Here is a 17,486-nt window from a genome sequence, read left to right as displayed (position 1 = left end):
TAAAAGACAGCCTCCCCTTTGCCTCAGTGGAGCAAAATAGAAGTTGCTACCTAAATCTGTGTCTCCTGAGCTGCAGCTCCTTTTGGGGCAAATAAAAGCCTTTTATTCTTTATTACAGTCTAAAATTTATTTTGGTTTACATTCCCAACCGCTCCTAGTATTCTTGAGCTGATGGGAGAGAAGCCCTGGCTAGGATCAAGAACATGACAGGCCCCACCCAAACCCCTGGGACTTAGAAGCCTCTAAGACCGGAAATGGAATCCCTTCCAAAGAAAAGCTCCAGCCCCTCTAACGTCAGCAATCTTCTTTCCAGCCCCCCACCCGCAGGGAAGGGTAGCCTGCGGCCTGCTGGGAGTTGCAGTCCGCTGCGTGGCCCCACGCCTGCGCACTGGGTACTGCACCAAGCGAGCTGGGAGAGCCGTGGGCGCCCAGGCGGTGAGTCCGGGTGCGTCCGGAGGGCGTGGCTGTCCCTGGGGCGCGGGGAGTGGGGCTCCCTTCCCGTTTGGGCTACAAATATTTGCAGCCTCCAGGCCTGACCTGGTGGCGGGCCCCTGTCCCGCCTGGATCCCCGCTGCCGTTCCTTGAAACCCGGCCGGGCCTTCCCGGGGGTCCTCTGGGGCTGGCGTCGCCCCTCCAGGAAGCGAGACATCTACGCCTGGAAGAGCGCTGGGGCCGCGCCCTTGCCACCAGCATTCGATTTTAAACCGGCTTTTAGACATTTAGGGATTTGTCCTCCTATCATTTCCCCTAGTGCCCTCTTTTCACGACTCCCAGTGCCTCTTTCCGTACACCTCTCTATCCACGGCCCGGTGAGCGCTGGCTCATTCCGGACGGTTTGGAGAGAAGCCATCAGCCCCGAGGGGAAGTGGAGTTTTCATCCGGAAGGGCCGATGGGAGGAAACCCGGAGGGTCAATTCCGTGGGAGACGTGGGGTAAGGTTTGGGTCAGTAAGGGAAGAGCTGCCTAGCTGTGAGGCTGGAGTACACGAAAGGTGGGTCCCCAGACTAAACCGCCAGGGTTCCTGGATGCCCTCCAGCGACCCTTAGGTACCTACACGGGGAATAGAAGCTTTCTAGCAACGAGTTCTCGCGAGCAGAGCTGTCTCTGGGCCGGGCATATTGCTGTTCCCTTTCCATCCAGTTGGATCCCTCAAAAGCAATTTTATGAAGAGGATGCTACAAAGAGGCGCTGGATGTCATTTAAGAAACTAGCCCAGGGATGAAATGGAAACAGAGTGAAGCTTTTGAATGACCAGGCAGGAAGAGATTCGGGGTTTTGGTTGTTTTTTTTTTTGTTTTCCCCTTGATCGCGTCCAGGAAAGAAGACAGGTATGTGAGCTGTGGGTAAATTCAGAGAGGACCCATAGCACACTGGCAGGTACCAGTCTTCACACCTTTGGAGACATGTATGTTACCACCTATGTGACCTTGGAGATTGCACTAAGGACATTTGGATGTTTTTAGACATGAGTATTGCAGGAGTTTATAGTTTCTAACCTCATCACCATTTCTCTCTGGCATTTGCTATGGGTCCTGGGACATGTTATTCAGTTCTCTGAAGCCTCAAACCTCAGTGCCCACATCTGTATTCAGGGTATAATACTAGTACCCACCTCCTAACATTGGATGAGAACTAAATGAATTAATACACACACACACACACACACACACACACACACACACACACATACATGGCTTGGAACAGCACCTGGCACTTAGCATGTTGAACATGATAACTGTCCTTCATTATTAACGCAGACCAGATTTCCTGATGGCCTGCCCGGTGTAGTGTATTTTTCTCATGAGAAAGCCACTTGGAATGCATTGCATGATGTGGTTCATGGTGATGTTGGCTGAACTACACATACCTGAAATGGAGAAGAATGAGGGATTGATGAGTAGCTGCCTTTGCAAGGCATGGCTCTCCTAAGATGCCGGTGATTGAAGGTGACTGAGGGTTACTCAAAGCTAGGTGAACTTTCAGGTTTACTCACCTCTATTGTAAGTACTGCTCCCTCGTATTTCTTCTTTGGCTTACTTATATTCAGAAACACAAGAAAATTGTTATTAGACTATGAGTGGAGATATAGGCCACCAGATGTATAGGGGTTAATTTAAGGGAAGAGATTCTTAGCTCTGGGTCCAGGAATTCTAGAAAAGAGCTGTTCAATAGAACTTCCTGCAACAGTGTCTACTAAGCATTTGAAATGTGAATAATATGAATAGGAAATTGAATTTTTATATTTAAATAATTTAAACTTAAACTGCCACATGAGACTATAGTCTACCATATTGGACAGAACAATTCTAGAGGGCCCATGGATGGTCTTGAAGTTTTAGTGAACTTTTTGAAACTGGATGCAGAATTTGAAGTGTTATGTGTATTTTTCTAGGAAGTGAGTCCATTGCTTTCATCAGATTTTCAAAACCAATGAAACTATTACAATCTGCTACTTTAGAACTTTGCTGAAAAGCAAGCGATTAAGGGAGATAAGAATGCCCTGTTAACCACTGCTCTTTCTCCTTTCTCCTTTGACCTTTCCTCAGCTTTAGATCCTCCACTCAAGAAATATACAAAGAAACAAATTGGAGTCTGAGACTTTAGGCCCAGATAAATTGGACACTGCAGGAAGGGGGCAATGGCTGTTGCCCTGGGTTGTGCAATCCAGGCCTCCTTGAATCAGGGCTCAGTGTTTCAAGAGTATGATACTGACTCTGAAGTCTTCCGTCAGCGCTTTAGGCAGTTCCAGTACAAAGAAGCAGCCGGGCCTCATGAAGCTTTCAACAAACTTTGGGAGCTTTGCTGTCAATGGCTGAAGCCAAAGCTGCGTTCTAAGGAGCAAATCCTGGAGCTTCTAGTGTTGGAGCAATTCCTAACAATTTTGCCCACAGAGATAGAGACCTGGGTGAGGGAACATTGCCCAGATAATAGAGAAAGAGTTGTGTCACTGATAGAAGACTTACAGAGAGAACTTGAGATACCAGAGCCACAGGTAAGAAAAGAGTTTGGGATCTGGGTAATTATACTAAAAGAAGTAGCAGACACATCTGGTACTAGATCAGCCATTTTGTCTTTTTGTCCTAGGACCTCCCTGCAGTGATTTTTATATTTTCCTTTTGTTGGAATCAGCAAATGGGTCAGTGATCCTCAACTGTTAAACCAAACTCCTTAAATATTTGGTTGTGCCTCTTTTACTGTCCTATAGATAGTGTAATCTACTTATATACACAAAATCAAAACCATCATATAATGTGCTCTGTGGTTTGTGAGCCAAAAACAGCCCAAGGCCTGTTTTTATACAGCCCATGAGCTAATAACGGTTATTACTTTTTCAAAGTGTTGTTTTTTTTGAAAAAGAATAGGCAACAGACCAACACAACCCAGAAAGCCTAAAATCTTTACTATCTGGTTCTTTCCAAAAAGGTCTGTCAACCATAAGTCAAGTAGGGTTTAGAAGTAATATAAAAGAAAAGGAACATAGTGTCTTATAAACTAATGGACATTTCAGCATTCACATGTCTGGGCTTGAGCGTAACAGAAAATCTCATGAAGTCAGATGCTTGCCTCACTGCACAGATTAGCTGTGAAGGCAACAAGCAGAAATTCAGACCAATATAACTCAAACACTATGAATGGTGTTGCTGCTGGTCATGTGATTTTCCAAAGTGACAAACGACTTTGGTGAATCTGAACAATTAGTATAGTATTTCTTTGATTTTCAAATTATGGCTTTCCTAGAAAAGTTAAGTCATGCTAAAATTTGCAAAAATATTTTGTGATTATATGACCAGCAAGGTGAGGTTCTTGACAGGTTCTTTTTACCTATATGAATATTTGAGGGGGGCACTCCAATGTTGGTAAGGACCTGGAACAATTCTGCACTGTGTACATTATCTATACTCCCATCTCTGCCCACTAACATCAATGATGAGAGAGAACCGTGGATCGGCTGCCTCCTACATGTCCCCCTATTGGGGATTGAGCCTGCAACCTGGGCATGTGCCCTTGACTGGAATCAAACCCAGGACCCTTCATTCCACAGGCCAATGCTCTATATACTGAGCCAAACCAGCTAGGGCTATTGTGTTGATTCCTGTATGTGCCTTGACCAGGCATCAAACCCACAACCTTGGTGTATTGGGACAACACTCTAACTGCGCTACCTGGCATTATCTATACTCCCACCTCTGCCCACTAAATTCTGATAGCCACCACCTACTACAATATCTAAAATATCTCCTGGGGGTGCTGGCCCTACCCTCTTTCAGAACCACCTAGTAAAACCTGTTTGGGGCTTGCTATAGCTCAGTGACGGCGAACCTTTAGAACTCGGTGTGTCAGCATTTTGAAAAACCCTAACTTAACTCTGGTGCCTTGTCACATATAGAAATTTTTCGATATTTGCAACCATAGTAAAACAAAGATTTATATTTTTGATATTTATATTATATATTTAAATGCCATTTAACAAAGAAAAATCAACCAAAAAAATGAGTTCACGTGTCACCTCTGACACGCGTGTCATATGTTCGCCATCACTGCCTATGATGTAGGTTTGCCATCACTGCTATAGCTGAACACGGCAGCATCTTTGGAGAAGGGAGAAAGTGCTTCTACTTAGGCATTAGTGGCACTGGAGTCTTGTGTGTTGATGGGATTCTGTAGTTAGCCTGCATGAACAGGATTCTTCCAAAGTTTCCTGACCCTAGGATAGAATTGTTTATAGTTTCCCTTCCTTTCTGTGTCTCCTTGTTTGGCTTACCACATGAAATTTTGTCTTCGTGCAGTCTAATCCTGCATTGCCAGTATGATAGGCACCAGCCAAAGGTGGTTCTTGAGCACTAGAAATTTGGCTAGTCCAAATTGGGATATGCTGTAAGTATAAAATGCACACCACTTTCAGAAGACTTAAGGTGAAAAATAAAGTAGGTGAAATATATTATTAATAATTCATACTGATTACATTATGAAATTGTGTTATGTTATATATGTATATTTTGTTAATGCATATTATTATATTAGTATTTCTTTTATTTTTTTTCATATGACCACTGGAAAATTTAAAATGACTTTGTTGGCTTGCATTATATTGCTCCTGGGCACTGATGGTCTAGATATTAGAGTGATGGGTTCTGGCATTTTCCCCAGATTGATAGGCAGGAAATACTCTTGGAAGACCTTGCAGCAGTTGGAATGGCAGACATACCACCAAACATCCACGTGGAAGTACCCCCACTCCAAGCAATGGGACCTGTCCCCGAGGCCCCGGTTGCAGATGCGTGGATCCCACAGGAACTGAGCTATGGTGCTGCTGGGGAAGGCCAGTCCTTTCTGGACCCTGGTAAGCCAAAGATTTTATTTCCTTTCCTTGATTTCTTTTTGAGAACTCAGGAGCTATCCAGGGTTTGGTTTGGTTAGAAACACGGAATAAGGGATGAAAATGGATAAAGAGTAAGTGTGGAAATGTCTCTCTGGGAATAGCCAGCCACAAAACACGTTAGATTGATTGGGATTCAAGAAGTTTATTTTTCACTTTTTTTTTAGTGCAATAAACATAATCATATATTAACTTCTTACCCATTTTTGCACGTACACTTCAGTGGTAATGAATATATTTATAATGTTGCGAAACCATCACCATTACCCATGTCTACAACTATTTTCATCTTGTAAAACTTAAACTTTGTACCCATTTACACAATAACTTCTCATTTCCACCTCCCCCCAATCCCTGAATGACCATTTAAATTTTTGTCTCTATGAATTTGACTACTCTATGTACCTCATATAAATGGAATCGTATAGTATTTGTCTTTTAGAGACTGGCTCATTTCACTTAGTGTAATGTCCTCAAGGTTCATTCATGTTGTAGTATATGTCAGAATTTCTATTCTTTTAAAAGTTGAATAATATTCCATTGTGCATATATATATATTGTATTTAATATATCCATATTTTCATAAATGTATATTGGGTTGCTTCTATGTTTTAGCTGTCATGAGTAATGCTTCCCTGAGTATGGGTATAAATCTCTTTGAGACCCTGCCTTTACTTCTTTTGGGTATATAACCAGAAGTGGAATTGCTTGATCATATGGTTATTCTATTTTTAAACTTTTGAGGAACCATCATACTGTTTTCCACAGTGGATGTACCATTTTACATTCCCACTAACAGTGCACAAGCTTTCCAATTTCTCCACATTCTTGCTAACACTTGTTATTTTCTGGTTGTTGGTTGTTTTTTGTTGTTGTTTTTTTTATAGTAGCATTCCTATGGGTGTCAGGTGGTATCTCATTGTAGTTTTGTGGGGTTTTTTAATCCTCACCCAAGCATATGTGTTTTTTTTTTATTGACTTTTAGAGAGAGAGAGAAAGGGAGAAAGAGAGAAACATTGATGTGAGAAACGTCTATCAGTTGCCTTCCTTACACACCCTGACCGGGGTATCAAACTCACAACCTACGTATGTGCCCTATCTGGGAATCGAACCCACAACCTTTTATTTTTAAAAAAAGTTTTTAAAATATATTTTTATTGATTTTAGAGAGATAGGGAGAGGGAGAGAGAGATAGAAACATCAATGATGAGAGAGAATCATTGATTGGCTGCCTCCTGCATGCCCCACACTGGGGATCGAGCCCGCAAGCCAGGCATGTGCCCTTGACTGGAATCGAACCTGGGACCCTTCAGTCTGCAGGCCGATGCTCTATTCACTGAGCCAAACCAGCTGAGGCAACCTGCAACCTTTTAGTGTATGGGACAATGCTCCAACCAACTGAACCACGTGGCCAGGACTAATTATAGTTTTGATTTGCATTTTCTAAATGATTAGTGACGTTGAACATCTTTTCATGTGATTTTTGACCATGGATATATCTTTTTTTTTTTTTTTTTACCAGTCTGGATGAACACACTTTATTTAGTTTTTGTTGTTTTACATTTATATTGAATTTATTGGTGTGACATTGGTTAATAAAATTACATAGGTTTCAAGTGTACAATTCTATACGACATCATCTTTACATTGTATTGTGTGCACAACCCAAAGTCAAGTCTCCTTCCATCACCATTTATCTGCCCTTTACCCTCTTCTACTCTCCCCATCCCCCTTTCTTTCTGGTAATCACCATACTGTTGTCTGTGTCTGTGAGTTTTTGGGGTGTTTTTGTTTTTTGCTTAAGAATGTCTATTCAGTCCTTTGCACATTTTTAAATTGGGTTGTTTAGCTTTCTTTGTTGAATTTTGAAGTTCTCTATATTATGGGTATTAATCCCTTATCAAATATATGATTTGTAAATACTTTTTGCATTCTGTGGGCTTTTTTACTCTGTTGACACTGTCTTTAGATGAACAAATGTTTAAATTTTTCATGAAGTACTATGTCTACTTTTTCTTTTATTGCCTATGCTTTTCTTGTCATATCCAAGAAAACATTGCCAAATGAAATGCCATTAAACTTTTGCCTTATGTTCTTCTAAGGCCTTACTTTTAGGTTTTTGATCCATATTGAGCTAATTTTTTGCATATGGTGTTAGGTAAAAGTCCAACTTTATTTTTGTGTGTGTGTGTGTGTGTGTGTGTGTGTGCATATTCAGTTTTCCAGCACCATTTCTTGGAAAGATTGTCTTTTCTCCATTTAATGATCTTGGTATCTTTGTTAAAAGTCATTTGACCATATATTTGATGGTTTCCTTCTGGGCTCTCTATTCTATTACATTTGTCTGTAAGTCTAACTTTATGTCAGTACCAAACTGTTTTGATTACTGTAACTTTGTAGTAAATTTTTGAAGTCAGGAAATGTGAATCCTCTAATTTTGTTCTTTCTTTTCAATAGTGTTTTGTCTATTTGAGGTCCCTGGAGGTTCCATATGAATTTTAAAATGGGTTTTTCTTTTTCTGCAAAAAAATCTCACTTGGATTTTGACAGATTACATTGACCCTATAGACCATTTTGGATAGTGTTAACATCTTAACAATATTAAATCTTCTAATCCATGAATGTGGAATGTATTTCCATTTATGTTTTCTTTAATTTCTTTTACCATTGTTTTATAATTTTCATTGTACATTTTTCATCTACTTGTTTAAATTAGTTACTGTTTTATTCTTTTTGGTGCTGTTATAAATTGAATTGTTTTCATAATTTCCAGAATTGTTCATTGTTAGTTTATAGCAATGGAACTAATTTTTGCATGTTTATTTTGTATCCTGTTATGTTGCTGAATTCATTAGAATAGTTTTTAAATAGAATCTTTAGGATTTCCATTAGATCATATAATCTACTAGTAGAGATTATTTTACTTCTTCCTTTACATTTTGAGTGCCTTTTACTTCTTTTTCTTGCCTAATTGCTCTGCCTACAACTTCCACTACTGAGTTTAATAGAAGTGGCCAAAGTGGGCATCCATACCTTCTTCCTAACCTAAAAGAAAAAGCTTTCAGTCTTTCACAATTGAGTATGATGTTCCCTGTGTGTTTTTCATATATGCCTTTTATTATGAGGAGGTAATGTCCTTCTGTTCCTATTTTGTTGAATGTTTTTATCATTAAAGGTGTTGAATTTTGTTTAATGCTTTTTCTGCATCAATAGAGATGATTATGTGGTTTTTTTCATTATGTTAATGTGGTGCATTACACTGATTGATTTTCATATGTTGAAACATCTTTATATTCCAAGAACAAATACAACTTGGTCATGGTGTATGATCATTTTTTATTTTCAATTATAGTTGACATACAATATTATATTAGTTTCAGGACATTATATAACTTAGCAAGTGTTCATCCTGATAAATCTCATACCTATCTAATATAATAATTTTAGAATATTGACTATATTCCCTATGCTGTACATCACAGTGACTATTCTGTAACAACCAATTTGTACTTCTTAATCCCTTCACCTTTTTCACCCATCTTCTCAGCCTCCCTCCAACCTGGCAACCATCAAAATGTTCTCTGTATATGAATCTATTTCTGTTCTGTTTATTCATTTTGTTTATTTTTTAGATTAGGTTGTTGATAGATATGTATTTATTGCTATTTTATTGTTCATATTTTGATCTTTTTAAAAATTCTTCTTTTTAAAGAAGACCCTTTAACATTTCATGTAATACTGGTTTGGTGGTGATGAACTTTAGCTTTTTGTTGTCTGGAAAGCTCTATATATGTCCTCTGATTCTAAGTGATAGCTTTCCGAGTAGAGTAATCTTGGTTGTAGGTCCTTGCTTTTCATCACTGAATATTTCTTGCCAATCACTTCTAGCCTGCAAAGTTTCTGTTGATAAATCAGCTGACAGTTTTATGGGAGCTCCCTTGTAGGTAACTAACTGCTTTTATCTTGCTGCTATTAAGAATTTCTCTTTGTCTTTAACCTTTTGCATTTTAAGTATGATGTGTCTTGGTGTGGGCCTCCTTGGGTTCATCTTGTTTCTGACTCCCTGTGCTTACTGGGCTTGTATATCTATTTCCTTCACCAGGTTAGGCAAGTTTTCTATCATTATTCTTTCAAATAGGTTTTCAATTTCTTGCTCTCTCCTCCTTCTGGCACCCTCATGATGCAAATGTCTATACCTTGAAATTGTCCCAGAGGCTCTTTACACTATCTTCATTTTTTTGGATTCTTTTTTTCCCTTGCTGTTCTGATTGGGTGTTTTTTGCTTCCTTCTATTCCAAATCACTGATTTGATTCTTGGCTTCATCTACTCTACTGTTGACTCCCTGTAAATTATTCTTCATTTCAGGTAGTGTATCCTTCATTTCTGACATGATAACTACAGATTTAAAGGTCATGTGCAGGAGACAACCAATTGATGTGCCTCTCACATTGATGTTTCTCTCTCTCTCCCCCCCCCCCCCAACCCCTACCCTTCCCCCCTGCCCTCCTTCCCTTCCACTCTCTCTGAAAATCAATTGAAAACATATCCTCAGGGGAAGATTAACAAAAAAAGAAAAGGAGCAATGGCCTCTTCCAACACTTCTGTCTGACAGAAAGCTGCCCCCAAACCAGACATTTCATTTCCTCCCAGTATACCCCTATTTCCATTCAAGATGCTGTGTCAGGGGCGGGGGGTGAGTCCCAGTAAATCTGTGTGTAGACCCCTTAGGAGGAACTGCCTGGGACTCCATCATCCCTCCATCTCAGCCACAATCTCCACTGGTTTTTACAGCCAGAAGTTATGGGGTCTCCTTTGCCTGGGTCTGGAACCCCTAGGCTTGGAGGCCTGTTGTGGGGTTGAGACCCCTTGCTCCTCAGGGAGGACCTCTGCAGCTGAGATATCCCTCCCAGTTTTAAAGTGCCACACGTGGGTGTGGGAGCAGCCCATTCCTTGTCTCTGCCCCTCATACCAACCAGTATCGATGTGGCTTCTTTAAATCCCTAGTTATAAGACTTCCATTTAGCTAGATTTTAGGTAGTTCTGACTGATGGTTTTTCTGTAGTTGTTATAATTTTGATGTGGTTGTGGGAGGATTTGAGTTCCGTATTTACCTATGTTGTCATCCTGACTGGAAATCTGTATATTCCTTTAAATATACTGCTGAGCCATGCACGGCCGGGCATGGCTCAGTGGTTGAGCATCAACCTATAAACCAGGAAGTCACAGTTTGATTCCTGGTCAGGGCACATGCTCAGGTTGCGGGCTCCATTCCCAGTGTGGGGCGTGCAGGAGGCAGTCGATCAATGATTCCCTCTCACTGATGTTTCTACCTCTCCCTCTCCCTTCCTCTCTGAAATCAATAAAAAATATATATATAGTATACTATATATGATTGGCTTTACTGCTGAATTCAATTTGCTAATATTTTATTCAGGATTTTTGCATCGGTGTTCATAAGGAATATTGTTTTTAGTTTTCTTATAGTGTCTTTTTCAAGCTTTGATACCATGGTAATGCTGGACTCACAGAATGAGTTAGGAAGTGTTTCTCCCTCTGACTTTTTTTTGTTTGTTTTAATTTGAGAAGCATTGGTATTAGTTCTCCTCTAAATATTTAATAGAATCCACCAGAGAAGTCATTAGGTCAAGCTATTCTTCATCAGGAGATTTTTGATTACAGATGAAATCTCCTTGCTAAATTCTAGGTCTCTTGAGATGTTTGCTTCTTTATGATTTAGTCTTGGTAGGTTTTGTGTTTCTAATAATTTGTCCATTTCATTTGGTTATCTAATTTCCTGACATACTATTTTTCATAGTACTCTCTTATAATTCTTTTTAGTTATGTAAAATCATTGTTAATACCCCTACTTTCATTTTTATTTTAGTAATTTGAGCCTTCTCTCTTTTTCCTTAGTCCATTTAGCTAAAGGTTTGTCAACTTTGATTTTTTTTTTTTAAACCAGCTTTTGGTTTCATTTATTTTTTTGTTATTTTTCTAGTCTCTATTTTATTTATCTCTACTCAATCATTAATATTTCCTTCTTTCTGCCAGCTTTGGGTTTAGTTTTTTTTTTTCTTAGTTCCATAAATTATAAAATTATGTTGCTTTAGGGTCTTTCTTGTTTATTAATATAAGTATTTATATACAGGGTGGGGCAAAAGTAGGCTTATAGTTGTGAGTTCATGAAACAGAGTTTATTCCTATATTATTTATTAATTTTTGAATTATTTTCCATATGAACTATAAACCTGTTTTTGCTCCATCCTGTATAGCTATAAATTTCCCCCTTAGCACTGCATTCATTGTGCCCCATAAGTTTGGATATGTTGTGTTTTCATTTTCATTTATCTCTAAGTATTTTCTAATTTCCCCTGTGATTTCTTCTTTGATCCATGGGTAGTTTAAAACTATGTTATTTATTTTTCACATATTTGTCAATTTCCCCATTTTCTTTCTGTTATTGTTTTCTAACTTCATCCTGTTGTGGTATATCTATCTTGTGAAATCAATTGAGAGTAATTTGTGGCCTAACATATGGTCTATATACTAGATATATAAGGTATCCCCAAAAATGTATATACACACTTTGAATAATTATAAAGGCAGTATTTATTAAAATACATTTTATTTTTTAAATTGAGCTGTCAGATGTAAAAGTGTGTGTAAAATTTTTTGGGATACCCTGTATATTACCAGTGGGGAGGAACTTCTATCATTTTGCTATTTGTTTTCTATATGTCTTAATAGCTTTTTTGTTCCTTATTTTCTACATTACTGTCTTTTGGGTTTAGTGGATTATTTTATATCAAAATGCTTAAATTCCTTTATCATTTATTTTTGCATTTATTGTATGGCTGTTTTCTTTTAATCTGTAATCAAAGTGGTTTCCATGGAGATTACACTTAACATCCTAAAGTTATGCTCTAATTTGAATTTATAACATCCTAATTACCATAACATCCAGAAACTCCACTTTTTTACAGCTCCATCCCTACTCTTTTCAGTGGTTGATGTCACAAAATTACATCTTTATAGAATATGTGCCCCAAAACAAACCAATAATTATTTTAAATGCATTATTCTCTTAAATTATATAGAAAATAAAATGGTGAGTTACAAATAAGTTACCATAATACTAGACTTAGACTAATAATTGTGTTTTAAAAAATGTATTAGTCATTTAAATCATGTAGAAAACAAAAAGTGGAATTATAAATCATTGTTACAATAATACTAGATTTTATAATTGCCCACCTATTTACGTTTATTGAGATATTTATTTCTTCATGTGGTTTCAAGTTACTGTCTAGTATCCTTTTTATTTCATCCTGCAGGACTCCCTTGAGCATTTTTTCACATCAGGTCTAGAGGTAATGAACACCCTCAGCTTTGGTTTATCTGGGAATGCCTTAATTTCTCCTTCACTTTTGAAGGACAGTTATGTTAAATATAGGATACGATTCTTTTTTTTTTTTAAATATATTTTATTGATTTTTTACAGAGAGAAAGGGAGAGAGATAGAGAGAAACATCGATGAGAGAGAAACATCGATCAGCTGCCTCCTGCACATCTCCCACTGGGGACATGCCCGCAACCCAGGTACATGCCCTTGACCGGAATCGAACCTGGGACCCTTCAGTCCGCAGGCCGACGCTCTATCCACTGAGCCAAACCGGTTTCGGCTTTTTTTTTTTTTTTTTTTTTTTTTTTAAATATCAATTTCCTTTTGTTTTTAATCCTTACCCAAGGATATTTTTCCGTTGATTTTAAGAGAGTGAAAGAGAGAGGGAAAGACAGAGAGAAATAATCGATATGAGAGAAACACTATCTGTTGCCTCCTGCACGAGCCCAGACCAGGGCCTCAGGCCAGGGAGGAGCCTGCAACCAAGGTGTGTGCCCTTGACTGGAATCGAACCCAGGACCATTCAGTCCACAGGCCAATACTCTATCCATTGAGCCAAACCAGCTAGGGCTCAATTTCCATTTTAATTTGAAAATCTCAACTGAAATTATTTCAGTAAACAGTTTTATAACTCCTACTTTTACCTCTCTTCACTTGGTACTCAGTAGTAGCATTTCTGTTTTAATATGCCAAAACTTTATGAAGATGTACTTCATATTTTGGCTCTAACCTAATTAAATCTATGCCAACATAGATACAGAAGTAATTTCGGACAGTGATTTCAGCATAGAATTGATTACCTCTCCTTCCATAGATTAGAGGAGAATAGTTTTGAATTGAGCAAAAATGGATGCTCTCTCCTTTCTGTTTTCTTCTTTTAAAAGACTCTTGTACAAGATTCTGGTGAAATAATAGTAATTAAGGTAGAAATAGATATTAAGTGGCTGTATGTCCAAGATATCAGCCTGAACTCTGGAAAAACCGTTAGTAACACAAACAATTATGCTTCTCACCTTTCTAATGGCCAGGATACTCAATCCCAAAGCTTGATGTGAGCTTTCCATTGGAGCAAAGAGAAGAAGCGTGGGTGAAGGAGCTACAAGATTCCAAAGAAATTAAACAATTACTTGAATCCAAGATAGGTAAGTAATTGTTCATTGATACTAGAGAAGAAAGAAAAGAAAAATTCATCCTTAATCAGGGTAAAGAATTTTGGCTTCCATTTAGTAATTTCTATATCCCTACTGATGGTTTACTATAACTCTTCATTTTCCTTCATGTTCTTTTCTCTGTGGGACACAGTGACATCTAGAGTTTCTGTCTTCTTCTCCTAGGTTTTGAGATCGGGATAGAAAATGAAGAAGATACTTCAAAGCAGAAAAAACTGGAAAATATGTACCCATTTCTTGTTACTTTAGAGGAGAATGCTAACCATGGTCCCATTTTGCAAAAAGACTATGTACAGTTAGAAAATCAATGGGAAAAACCCCCAGAGGATTTACAGACAGATTTGACAAAACTTGTAGATCATCAGAATCCCTCTATAGGAGAGAAACCTGAGAGCTCTAGCTTGGAAGAACCTCTCAACCCTAGAACCCATAAGAAAAAGAGTCCAGGAGACAAACCTCACAGATGTTCTCAGTGTGGAAAATGTTTTGCCCGGAAATCACAACTTACAGGGCACCAGAGAATTCATTCAGGAGAGGAACCTCATAAATGCCCTGAATGTGGAAAAAGATTCCTTCGTAGTTCAGACCTTTATAGACACCAACGACTTCATACAGGGGAGAGACCCTATGAATGTACTGTGTGTAAAAAGCGATTCACTCGGCGTTCACACCTTATAGGGCACCAGAGAACCCATTCTGAAGAAGAGACTTATAAATGCCTTGAGTGTGGGAAAAGCTTTTGTCATGGATCAAGTCTTAAAAGACATCTGAAAACTCATTCGGGTGAAAAACCTCATAGATGTCACAATTGTGGGAAAAGTTTTAGTAGACTGACAGCTCTTACTTTGCACCAGAGAACTCACACAGAAGAGAGACCTTTTAAATGTAATTATTGTGGGAAAAGCTTTAGACAGAGACCAAGCCTTGTTATCCATTTAAGAATTCATACAGGGGAGAAGCCATACAAATGTAGTCATTGTTCTAAAAGTTTCAGACAGAGAGCAGGCCTTATTATGCACCAAGTCACTCACTTTAGAGGACTTCTTTAAGAATTATTAAAGGAAACAGGTCATGCAGAAATTGGCACTAACTCAAAAAAAAATCTTAACTTGAAGCAGTCTGTTTGTCTTGGAAGAATCTTTTTTGTTTGAGCTTATAGAAACAGATTTTCTTTTTTTTTTTTTACTATTAAAAACCTATCTTCCAAGGCATGTGAATTCTAGAGTATCTACCTATTCTTGCAACTCTTACGACTTTACTAGATTTGATGTATTCTATCTTTACAACTCTTACTTTTTAATGAAAATGAAAATGTTTGTGTCCCAAGCCAACCATATCATAGATGAAAGCATAAAACATATAGGGTAGGGTCAATATAATGGATAACCATGTCTATCTGGTATATTATAGCAGCACCATAATTATTCTGCTGTCATTATTAAAGGTGGTTATATTAGTTTAAAGCTTTATTTGTGTTCCAAGTGGCAAGAAAGGAGACAGTGTATTTTGTTCAAAATAAAAACGTGTCAGGAACATATGGATAAAGAGGATTTCATTTGCCTCATAAGAACTGGGTTATTTCCATTGAAAATATTTATGTTTAAGAAATTAAGATTTTAACCTCTTTGAATTTTGCCAAATTTGCTAATCTGCTTATTTGGCTGTTTGTTAGAGCTGTTAATTTAATGGTTTATTTTGTTCACTGAATGAATAAACTCTAGGGGGAAGAATCCATTTGACAGTTGAAGTCATATAATTAGAACCTGATTCAAATTAGATTGACTAATTTGAGGAGCCAGTGTCCATTGCTTTTTAAAATAAATAAATAAATAATTGATTTCAGAGAGGAAGGGAAAGAGAGAGTTAGAAACATCAATGATGAGAGAGACTTATTGATTGGCTGCCTCCGGCACGACCCACACTGGGGATTGAGCCTGCAACCCAGGCATGTGCCCTGACCAGGAATCAAACCATGACCTCCTGATTCATAGGTCTACGCTCAACCACTGAGTTATGCTGGCCAGGCAGTGTCCATTGCTTTTTACTATCCTTTGGTATTCAAATATTACTCATTCTTTAATTCAGTGTCTCCCTAAGTGTGTGTCATAGAACACTTAGTTCTGTAAGATATTTTGCAAATAAGGTTGGGAATCCCTGCTGTTTCCCCTTTCTAGATTCATAGTGCATATCAGCATATGAGAATCTCTGATAGGTCCTTCAGTAAAGGCAAAAAAAAAGCAACTCTGTTGGCTCAATGTTTTGACCCTAGAACCCTTTTTCATGTACACCCAAGTAATAACCCACAGAACTAGTATTCTGCAAATATCTCTTGGAACACATGCCTTTAACATATATTTCTATAGTTATCAATATAGTCTTATTACTCCCAAGCCTAGTTATCTCCAGTCATTTGAAGGGTGTTATGAAAAATTCTTTACACATATGTTTTTATGTAATACACACATAAACATACACACATATTTTAAGGAGGTGAGGCTCACTAATTCAGATACTTTATAAGTTGCTCAGTGATTCTCAACCTCTTTGAACTTTACTTATAATCACATACATACACATTGCTACTTATATAAATGTTCTCATATAATCATAGTAATGACTCAAACTCCTGTAGCAAGGGAAGAATTCTTTGTCAGTTAAAGCTGTTAATACATGAAAATATTCATTCAGCCTAGTTCCTTGTTAAAAAATACAAAAAAATAGGACATTCAAGTATTTTCCCTTTATGAAGATACCAGTCATCTTTTCCTTAAACTAGATTTAGGGAAAGTATATTTTTTCTATTCCACTGAACTTCTTGGAAGTCATATTTAAATACTTTGGGGGTATCTACGTTGTGCCTAACTAGTACTGTTCTAGGCTTAATGGAAACTAGTAAAGAAATTAATTCATGGGTCAGGTTCATAAAGAGTTTATAATATCTTTAATTAAACAAGAGTTGGGAAACAAATGGAGATGAATGCAAGAGAGTTTGTATTAAGTGCCAAATCATATCAAGTGCTAAAGCTAGGATGTGTCTTTAATTATTGTCACCCCAGTCCCTGTATGACGCTGCTATAAATGTGGGATTAAATACTGAGATCCTAGTAGCAATAAAATGTAACATGGGAGGAGTCTGAATGTAGAGATGAAAAACACTGAATGTAATGGCTTCTCTTTTCTCTCTTGTGGAATTGCATTCCAACCAGAATAGTGCCTTAGAATGGATGTGCCCAACTGCTCTGTATCTATGCAATATTTTAATAAAGTGGAAATATATATATGCTCTTTCTGCTTCAATCACATAAACTAATTGTTTGCACAACTTAGAGCTGCTTCCATGAGCAGTGGCAACAGGCACCACAATTGACTCCTGCGCCTAAGCTGGAATCACTTTACTCTCTGCATTTAATATAGTCGATTTTAGCCAGTAGGGTTAGTTGTAGTCATAATGTGAGCTACATCCTCCCCTTCATAGAACATCCATTATTTATTTTGAGGCACTGAATCAAGAAATACGAGAAATATTTATTGGAAAAA

General features: G+C 38.0%; 1 protein-coding gene across 2 annotated transcripts; it reads left to right on the top strand.

Moving 5' to 3' along the window:
• Window positions 1-308: 308 nt before the first annotated feature.
• Window positions 309-17,227, top strand: ZNF449 (zinc finger protein 449). Of its 2 annotated transcripts, none has more exons than XM_059680473.1 (5): window positions 309-435; window positions 2,547-2,992; window positions 5,149-5,341; window positions 13,809-13,922; window positions 14,115-17,227. In XM_059680473.1, exons 2-5 carry the CDS (start codon window positions 2,639-2,641, stop codon window positions 14,996-14,998), a joined length of 1,545 nt encoding a protein of 514 aa, XP_059536456.1. In that variant the 5' UTR covers window positions 309-435; window positions 2,547-2,638; the 3' UTR covers window positions 14,999-17,227. The 2 variants fall into 2 exon arrangements, with proteins under 2 accessions (XP_059536456.1, XP_059536455.1); XM_059680472.1 differs by lacking the exon at window positions 309-435 and adding an exon at window positions 462-932.
• The last annotated feature ends 259 nt before the right edge of the window (window positions 17,228-17,486 follow it).

Source organism: Myotis daubentonii, chromosome X, assembly GCF_963259705.1.
Source record: "Myotis daubentonii chromosome X, mMyoDau2.1, whole genome shotgun sequence".
NCBI classification, from domain to species: Eukaryota; Metazoa; Chordata; class Mammalia; order Chiroptera; family Vespertilionidae; genus Myotis; species Myotis daubentonii.
Note: the sequence above shows the minus strand (reverse complement) of the source record. Positions and strands in the feature narration are given on the sequence as shown.